This window comes from Populus euphratica, unplaced genomic scaffold (assembly GCF_000495115.2).
Source record: "Populus euphratica unplaced genomic scaffold, PopEup_1.0 scaffold47.1, whole genome shotgun sequence".
Taxonomy (NCBI): Eukaryota; Viridiplantae; Streptophyta; class Magnoliopsida; order Malpighiales; family Salicaceae; genus Populus; species Populus euphratica.
The window spans coordinates 915,245-925,911 of NW_011499925.1; the positions used below are offsets into that span (position 1 = coordinate 915,245).

The window sequence follows — 10,667 nt, forward strand, 5'->3', positions numbered from 1 at the left end:
AACAGTGGCTATTTATTAGTGATATCTGAAAAGCTGATGAATTAACAACCAGAGCTCACTCTTTTGGTTCCTAAATAAGTTGATTCACGCCTGTTTACTTCCACAAGATTATTTTTTACTCCAATTTTGCACTCGTTCTTATGAATCCTCTTTCACTTCCAAAAACATGGACTTCTCTAAGCCAAAACCTAAATTAAAAACTGCACGCCTAATCCAACTGTTGTAAGTTGTAACCCGAAATCATAACAAATATGCACCTTCATTTTTGGCTACCACATCAATCAAAAGCAGATGAAAACTTGAACATACTCATACTGTGAAATTTATACACGGTACAGCATTTCCCCAAAGAGAAGCACTGTTTATTGAGTGTTTCAGACACACAAAGCACATTGAAGGAAGTTTATCATCCTAACAAACCAAAGATACAAGACACAAGGTCCATTTATCAAGCATGATGTGGTACTAGACATGCCCTATGCATATGTAGGTTTTCATAGTTACCCCCAACGGTCCTTGAGATTTTATCCAAACGACATGTTAATATAATTTCTTAAATTAGAGATTTATCTCCCACGGTGTAAGAGAATATAACCATCTAACTTGTCACACAAGCTGGCTAAGCACCATCATCTTCCAGGCTGTTGACCCTTTCACATTCATCAATCCATTCACTATATCTACAGTAAAAAACAATTAGAAAAGTAAATATCTTGAGATTCTTGTCGTATTCTGAGCAAATATGAAATATGCATGTCAACTTACATGTCTATGGGCTCCGTCAAAGCTGCAAAAACACAACAGAAAAGGAAGATTAGTTCATCTCTGTTCTCACACATCAAAGAAGGGAGCAAAAAAATGGGTGGGAACAGAAGTTCAGACATACATTAAAAATTGCAGACTAAACAATCATGACTTAAACTGGTATGATAGTTAATGTACAAGGCCTAATCATACTTGTCAAACCTCACAGAGATAGATCATATGAAGCATCACAACCTTTGGTGGAAAAAATAAACCAGTAATGCAAGCATATTGAAAGTTCTTGACAACATCACAGAAACCAGTAATTAACTGCAGAAGAACACAGAACTAGCTATTTCCAATGGATTCTTAATTGAAATGGTTTGTCTGCAGGCTAGGAAGTCCCGATGGGCTAAAAAAAAATTGCATATCCGATATCTCAAAATAAAAGGTCAAACGATATTAGGGGGAATTGCCATAGAATTTGTTAGGCTCCTCCTATTTGCAAATCTAAAATTGCCTATAATGCTTGACCACATTTACATGCACCACAACCACCAGGCACAACAGCATATTGTTTTCTGATCTAGCTACATGAAATCATAAATTTTCAAACAGATTAACACCAATGCACTCCTGAAGCTCTTATAACTAACAGGAAAACAGAAAATCCTGTCACATCCCAACATCCTTAACTATCAAGGGTACATGAAATTCTGGAAAGTCTCTAGATAATGGGTTTTCAATCCTGAATTTATGCATTTTCTCGTTAATGTTCAGGCAAAAGTCATTCCATAAAATTAATGAAAGTCTTCTCTAAAACTCCATTTTCTACACAGCACTAGTTCTCTTTATCCTAAGGAAAGCTTTTAATCCCTAGGATTCCACAGGATAACTTGCGAATTCAATCAGCAAAGACTGATTCATATTGAGCATGCTTTGCCACAAGATTTTAGTTGGGGTTTTGGGTGGTTGTCGGATGTCATGTCCTATTTCATTAGGTCTTTCTGTTTTTGATGTTTTAGTTTTGTTGCTACTATCCTTATGGTATCTTTGGAATAAAAAGTGAATGGACGTGCAAAATTTGGCTTATTGCTGCAAATCGAAGAGATGGTGGTTATTGGATGGTTTTCACACCAAGACTTGACGTCATGTGCACTTTGTGCCGTCAAATCCTCAACAGCCTAGACTAAAAAGTGTTGGTGATTCCAGCAAGAAGAAAAATATGGTTCAAGGAATCTAAATTGAGGATTTAAAGATACAGGGCTAATCTCAAATTAAGCAAAGCATGGGACGCAGAGGTGTAAGTATGTTTTATCCTTAGTTTTTTAACTCAGATTGAGAGGCTGCCTAAATAGGCTCAAGTGTCACTCACATGCTAGTCACATTCACAGTACTAAGGTGTGGCAACTTCTAACTCGTAAGATGGCGACTTAGGGCTGGAGGAGAAAGACTACAACCTTAGATATTATTTTACAACATCAAATAAGAACTCAAAATTCTTTGGCAGTCACCATCTAACAAGTGAAGATATAGTTCACTGCTTCTCTTTCCACTTTCTCATTCTCTCCTTTGGACTCCAGCCTTACCATCCCTTCTTGTTTCTCATTCTTAATCATTTCCTTCTACGTATATCTCCACTCTCCAATCTCAGTTCACTTTTTTCTTTTTCAAGTTCTCTTCAATTTCCAAAGCATTAAAATGTGTTTCATGGCACAGAACCTGAAGCTGGATTAATCAAATCATAATGATACCATCATGACATTATTGAAGTCTATTTTTACACATCATGGAGTGATATGGTTGTTTATAAGTTAAGTTTCAGTATTTATTTCAGATTGCTACCTAAATTGATTTTTAACTTCTCAAACTGAAGTGGATTGATATAAAATAAACTAGAGCTCACCAAATTGAATTAAACATGACCAAAAACAAGCTACCAAGTACTCCAGGCCAAGGCAGCGCACAAAACCACCAGATCCTACACATCTGGCTCAATATCAAAAATTAAAGTTAACTTTCTTCTTCCAAATTATAAAACAATTAAGTAACCCTGCTTTGAACTTTTGCATTATCATCCCCTGAACTAGCAGCATATAAGCATACACCTATTATTTAAAGAACTTAGATGTTCTGATTCCCATTAACTTTTTTTGACAAGCAAAATCTACCTTCACGTGTAAAATTGGAAAGCCCCTGCTTCTAGTTAAGGACTATCAATTTCTTCTACTTTTGGCATTCATAATTTACAGAGCAAAATACCTGTGATGGTCATGCTGAAGTTCTCCTGGCAAATCCCACACACAGCCTCACCAATCAAGTTCTTCATATCACTGAAGCAAAAATTAAGAAAAGGAAATTAATGATAGCTTCAATACACAGTAACAAGTGGCATAGATCCTCCTCAATTAATGATAGCAAATGTCCCTCAATAGTGGAAGCGCAACATCCCAAAAATTCTTAAAAATGATTTTCCAATAAGACAAAAATGATAAAAATCAGATGAAAAAGAAAGTGACTGAGAACTTACATGCGACATTCAACACTTGTACCATGGTTGCAGAAGGGGCAACTAAAAACAGTATCAAGCTTGTCCATCCGCTTCTTGGGTGGTGGCTTTGCTCTTGACTTTCTTTTCCCCATTTCTAAATTCAAACCTGCACCACACCAATCATGCATCTAATTAGAACAAACCCTTAACCCATATTGCACACGAAAAACACAGCCAGGATAATAAGAATTAACTGAAATTAATAAAATTAAATTATATATATACATATAAAGCATTAGAAATCGAATTTTCTTTTACGTTCTCTTTGCTAACTTCAATTCATTCTCGCACACAGAAGGCATTTAACACCCCAAATGGAAAGCACCCTTCTTTAAACGTTCCAGTTTTTATATAAAAATCAAAGCCCATTCTTTTGAATCAGAAAAAATACCCAAAAACAACATAAAGAAGCCTCACATAAGGATTTCTCTCTTCTTCTTTTTTTCCATAAAATTTGGCAGTAACAAAACACAGAATAATGGTAACATAAAAGCAAGCACTGTTTTGCTTCAAAAGAAAAGAAGTATCAGAAGCAGAGAAAAAGATGGGAGTAAACGAGACCACAAACCCTAGAAATGAAAAGAAACAGAATAATAATGAAATAAAAGAAAAGCGAACCTGAATCAGAAGAGAAGAATGATCGGGTTTGTGAAGAGGGAGAGCGAGAGGTAGAGGAGAAACACCAAGACCGAAGAAAAAGTGGAATTCTCGGGCACTCTGTTCTGTTGACACCTCACAACAAGATATTTGACCCCTTTCTATTTCTTTTTCTTTCTATTTTTAATTTATGTTTTAATTAAAAGAAGACGCCATCATCAGCGACCTTCTCCTGTATAATCATAGTTATCGAACAGGATTGACTCGTTTAAGACACCGGTTTTTGAATTATATGGGTGGATCGGAGTCTACTAGAAAAAATTAAAAAATAATTTTTATATATTATGAATAATAAGTTTAAAATATTATTTTAAAAATATTTTTTATATTAAAAAAATATTATGTTATTGTTTTAAATTAAAGTATTTAAAAAAAAAATTTATCCTATATTAAAAAAAAACATCATTTTTTTCTTATAAATATAGAGTGTATATACTAAAAGGTTTCAAAATTCATATTGAAATATATTTTTTTCTTGTATATATATATATATATTAAAGGATTTTAAATTTTATATTGAAAAAATAAAATAAAAATTAGTATTTATATAGTGAATTTTAAAAAGAATTAATAACCAACCAAAAATACTTAAAAAAAAGGTTTCTGGCTAGAAGAAAAAACACTTTTAAATAAAAAAAAAAGGAGTCTCTATCGAGTTTTGCTAGGTTGCTCATGTCACGGGTCAATCAAGTTTGACTATTTTTTTGTTATTGTTGGTCTTTCACCTTACCTGGATCGATCTAACCATTGGGTCGACCAGGTCCTAGATTGACCTATCAGACCGATCCAGATTTAATAACTATGGTCCAAGTTAAATGAAAGGAAAATGACATATATTACCATTTCTACTAGCATGATTCTTCTTTCTTCTTCTTCTCGAGGTTCATCTTTCAATTAAATCATTAATAAAAAAAATACCAAAATTAAAGAAAAAAACAAAAAAAAAATGCAATCTTTGTTATGAGTTCAATGAAGTTACACAAGATGTTAAGAAGCTACAAAAAACTTCACGAATAAAAGGACCTTCTTATGCATAAGTTAGTTTAGAATTTTTCAAATAAATTTTATATAAAAAAAGTGATAAAGAGAGTGGGATGTTTTTCTTATGTTTTGAGATGAGAAAAAAATCTATTTTCTCTCGTAAAATTTATATATAGCTTATTTAAGGTGGTAATTCTATTGTATAGCTCATAGCTTATATCAAGGATAGTTTATTCATGTCACCTATAACAGGTGGCAATTCAGCTAAAATATAGATGAAGTTATAACATATAAATAGATATTCCCATAAAAATAGATGGGTGATAAAAATAAAAAAGGGAATGAATAAGAGAGAAAATATGGTGGGTCAACAAAGATCAAGTCCTATGAGGCTTGGTTAGTTGAGTTTAATTTAGATACTAACATTATCAAGAAAAATTTATTAAAGAAAAATAATCCAACTTCAAGAAAAAAATAAATCTGAGTTAGGTATGAATGACTTTAGAGCTTCAATAAGACCAAACTGCAAGTATAGGTCAATTAGATGGTGTTATAAGCAGAGATCGGTCAGGCCAAGCTACTATTTAGTTTAGTTTGATCTATGCTGAGAAATTTAACTTGTAAAAAATTTTATTTTTTGAAAAAAAATAATCAGGATAGATAATCCATATAGATATAGATATTATCAAGAAGAAAATTACAAAACATTAACTTGGAAAAAATGACCAAAAGAAATGAACTTTGAAGAAAAAAATATGGAGATATGAAGATTAACTTGGAGAAATATGATTTCATTGTTAAAATTCTAGTTCAAAATATACATAAAAGTAATACTAGATATATAAAGGAGATGTAAAATTATTAGAGATACAAGAGTCATTTTATACAAAACTAACTGAAGACGTAAGAGATTCAAATATCTAGCTTGATTGCATTAATTTCATGAGGATTCAACAAAAACGCATCTTTAAATTGTATGAATGTCATGCATGGGGAAGTATTTTTCCTTCTTTATCCTATATATGATATGTGTTAAACTCATAGTTTTCAGACCCGGCCTAGTTCAAGGCTCGAGTTTCGGGTTTTGACCAGGTCAATTCTTTTTTTTTTTAAATCAAAACAATGTCGTTTTAGAAAGAAAAAAAAAAGTCAACGAGTTGCAATCGGGTTTTTTATTGAGTCAACCAAGTCATACTGGGTTTTTTCTTCCTCTATTTTTTGTTCAATTTTGTTTGGTTCCAACCTCGGATCAGCAGGGTCCTTGGTCAACTCGTCAGGCTGAGTTTCAAAACTATGGTTAAACTTAATGACTCTAACCACCTTAAATATGCAATCCTATTTTGGCACCAATTTTTCCTTTTCTTTAAAGTTGTATGCTGCCTCTAGTTTTTTCAATACCATATCTCCCGCTTTGAACTCTTTCCATCAAAGTTTACAATGTACTTATCTAGTGTATTAACAAAATTCTGAATCTCTCCATCAATTTGAGTGTTATTTTGTTCTTCTATTTGCTATTATTGCATTGTGGTACTAAGTGGCTCAATATTAAAATGTTTTGTTCTTAACTATCACACTAAGTATGACTTCTTTGATCAAGTCCAAATATGCCCTTAACTATTCATCATTGTTATTGGTGGAAAAGTGTAATACTTTATAATTAGGGCATCCTATCTTTGTAGAGATTACAACCTTTGTGTTATAGGTTAGTAGGAATGGTGTTTCACTAGTAAAATTTTATTGTGTGATTCAACTCATTCAACAAGATTTTAGTAGTTTATCTTATTCACTATTAACCTTTTTTATTAAGGTTTTATTAGTGATCTTGTCTTGTCCATTTTTTTAATGGGTATGAGATCAAAGAGAATTAATGCTCAATCTTGAGCCTTTAACATCAATTCCTTATCTTTTTGTTATTGAATTAGGTGTTATTACTAGTTATCAATATTCGAGGTCTATAAGAAGAAAATAATTTTGCAAATGGTTATCTCAGTTAGAGCCTCTACTTCTATCCATTTGTTGAAGTACTTAATTGCTATCAAAATGAACTATTTTTTTCCACAGGCTTTTGGAAATGGTCCTAGTATATTCATTTTCTAGTGTTTTTTTCCACAAGCTTTTAAAAATGGTCCCAATATATTCATTCTCTACTAAGAAAACAACAATGAAGAAGCAATGGTTTTTAGCTTCGTAAAAGTTTAGCAAGATACTAGAGTGAACTGTTGGCATTTGTCATGTTTCCTTACCATATATGTGGCATTTTTTAAAATAATAGGCAAATAAAAGCTTTAATGTGTTGTTTTAGAAGTTAAGGCCCTCGCTTCTATGTTTATGGTTCTCATTGAGTACATACTCGCTCTCATCTAACGATATACACTTTAATAATGGAGTAATGGTTGATCGTCAATATAATTCAACACCTTGAAGACAATACCTTAACACTCTTGATGTTAGTCTGATTGCTTCAATCATGTTTTGTGGTAACTTCTAAGTGAGCAAGTATTGTTTAACTGGGGTTCCCTAGTCTTCATATGATGTGGCTGCCTATATAGTCGTTATCACTATACTAGTTTCTTCTTTAATGATCAATTTTTCTAACACCTCAACCTAGATATAAGTTAGTAACTCAATTATATAATGGTTGTACAACTTAGAAAAGAGATAAGTTTTGTTGTTATCTTAATGATCGACTTTAAAGATATAAATTTGATTTCTTTTCTTTTCTTTAAATGGCATGTAAAAGAATCTTATATTGGTAGTTTTCATGGAAGGCTTTTTTACCCTAAATAACTTTTGACATTGCAAAGCCACAAATTAGGAGTCATTAAACACAAAGAGTGGATATAACTTCAGGCTATTTATTAGACTAAGGTCAACTAAAAGATCCTTATGCTCAACTATATTATTGGAGGATGGAAAGCTCAAACAAATTACATGTTTAAAAACTTGCTCTTTTAAGGCTAGTTAACACAAGTTTAACTCCACTCTTGTTAATGTTTGATGCTTTATCAATATGTAACACCCATAGATCAATGGTGGAATTTAAGTCTATTGTTATTCATTTGACCACTTGTTGAGATGATTTTATAAGTGAGCATTTTATGATAAAATCAGCTAGAGTTTATCCTTTGATAGGTTATCTAGGTTGATACTAGAGTTTAAACTCCCTCAACTTAATGATCCACTTGACTAGACACCTTGACAAGTTAGATTTATAGAGAGTTTTCTTTAAAGGCTGGTCAGTTAACACAATAATTTGGTACATTTAGAAGTATGGTTTTAGTTTTTTTACAGCACTAATCAATACAAGGGTTATATTTTCAATCTTCATATATCTTGTTTTTATATCATAAAGCACCTTATTGGCATAATATACAAGTTTTAGGACTCCTTAATCTTGTGTCAATATTGCACTGATTGCTAAGTCTGTAGCCCCTAAAAAACAAAAAGTTATCTCATTTTTTGGGTTAGGAAAGAATCTTTAAGGAAGGATAAATAGAGCTTTAGCTCTTCAAAGGTTGCTGACACACTAGAGTTTATTCAAAATTGGAGATATTTTTTAGAGTTTTAAATAATAAAAAATAACATTTCCCATTGAAAATGAATTTATTGAAGGTTGCGATCTTTCTTGTTAGCCTTAGACATCTTTCATAGACTAAGAAGGAGTTATGTTTATGATAACTTGTATCTTCTCATGATTGGACTAATTCTTTCTATTTCTAACCAAGAAACCCAAAAACATTTCCCCCTTCATTGCAAAGAAACATTTGGTAGGATTTAACTTCATCTGGTACTGATATAGAATGGAGAAGACCTCTTACAATTTCTGAAGATGTTTCTCAAAAGTCACATTTGTTACTAACATATCATCAATATAGGCTTTTATATTTTAGCTTATTTGATTCTTGAAAACTTTATTCATCATTTGTTATTATGTAGCTCTTATATTTTCCAAACCAAAAGGCATGACTTGATAATACAAGGTTCATTGATCAGTAATAAAAGTGGTATTATTTTTATCATCAAGGTGTATAGGAATTTAATGAAATCCTAAATTAGTATATAGAGAACTTGGATACTTAAAATTAGTCATGATATCTACTAAGTAGTTTATCTTTGATAATATAAAGTTGTTTTTAAGATACATCTTATTGAGGTCAGTGTAGTTGACACACACATATTCATCATTTTCCATGTGGTTTTAAGGTCAGTGTAGTTGACACATATTCATCATTTTCCATGTGGTTTTTTCATTATAACCACATTAGAAAGCAATTCTAGATATATTATTTCTCAAATAAAACTAATATGTCTCAATTTATATATCTCTTCCAAGATGACTTATCATCTTTCTCCTCTAAATTTTTTTTTTATAACATGAATGAAGGAGGGAATAATATTTAGCTAATAAAAAACCACCTCTAGGCTTATGCCAAACTTATATAATGGCTTAAAATCTAAATTTTGTTTTTGGTTGTTGAGGATTTTTACCTTTCTCTTGCTTAGAATAAGGTGGAACCAATCTTGGTTGAGGTATTTTCTTCTAAATGAAGGTTAACCTTCTTCAATTCTTTTATAGCTTTTGTTTCTATCTTGGGTTTTTCTTTAATGGGTAATGTGTGGTACATTCACAAAGTATTATTCCTCTTTAGACATATTGTTATACACCTTCTAGAGATCAATTAGCTTTCCTTCACAATAGCCACTCCTTTGTATGTAGGGAATTTTATAGACAAATACTTGTTGCTGATCATTTTATTGATTTCATGAAAGAAAAGGTTACCAATGATAACATTATAAAAGAGATTCATCTTAATCACCATGAATGTCTATTGAAAAGTGTGACATATTGGATAGGTTCTAATGATCATTAAAAGATCTAAAAAACATTTTACTAATACTTTTTTCCCTTTAATTCCTATAAAAAGGTCTTTACATAAGTTAACTTAGTTGAGTCCATACCTATTTGTATCATTGCATCTTCTAAAAGATGTTTACATCGTTTCCATCATCAATTAGTATCTTGTATACATTATAGTTGAACAAAATTATAAAGATCATTAGGGTATCTTTATCCTCATGAGTGAATACAATGGGCCTATGCCATGAATTCTTGACTCTTCATAACAACACCTATTTTCTATAAGCTTTCATACTTTCACTGGAATCTCCACCTAATAAATCTCTTTCTAAAATCAAATTGATTTTAGAGAGAATCCTATAAGGAGCCTTAGGCTCTCCTCTTTGTTAATTTAGTTATTACTTTATAAACCATTGAAGATAGCTTTTATCTATAAGTCTCTCTATTTCTTTTTTAGAGCGAAGCACTCTTTAGTGTCATATTCTTTGTTTTTATGAAATAAACAATACTTTCTTTGATTTTGTTTACCCATATCTCTTTTTATTAGTGGTGGATATTAGATATAACCATTTCTCTTTATTATAATAAACACTTCAGCTCTAACGATATTCAATGAAGTCATCATTAGCTTTAAACATACTAGTCTATTTCATATAGGTACTTTAGGAGTACCCTTAAATGTTGGGTATCTTAAGAGAGATATGATTAGTACTTAAAAGTGCATTTTTATCAAAGTTTTATATCATCATTTTGCACTTGAAGTATCAATAACTCCTTAACTAAAGCATGTTTTATAATAATATATCTAATAATATAAGATACCTTTAATTTGTGATAAATGTTCATTTTAAATGCAGGCCGATCACATAAATGAAA

The 10,667-nt window shown here is 31.3% G+C and overlaps 1 protein-coding gene across 1 annotated transcript; it reads right to left on the reverse strand.

The window, feature by feature from the left end:
• Nucleotides 1-277: 277 nt before the first annotated feature.
• On the reverse strand, nucleotides 278-4,060 carry LOC105135625 (transcription elongation factor 1 homolog). Its single transcript, XM_011040595.1, has 5 exons — nucleotides 3,914-4,060; nucleotides 3,275-3,401; nucleotides 3,007-3,077; nucleotides 766-787; nucleotides 278-680 (listed from the first exon to the last, which is right to left on the reverse strand). Exons 2-5 carry the CDS (start codon nucleotides 3,385-3,387, stop codon nucleotides 620-622), a joined length of 267 nt encoding a protein of 88 aa, XP_011038897.1. The 5' UTR covers nucleotides 3,388-3,401; nucleotides 3,914-4,060; the 3' UTR covers nucleotides 278-619.
• Nucleotides 4,061-10,667: the final 6,607 nt, after the last annotated feature.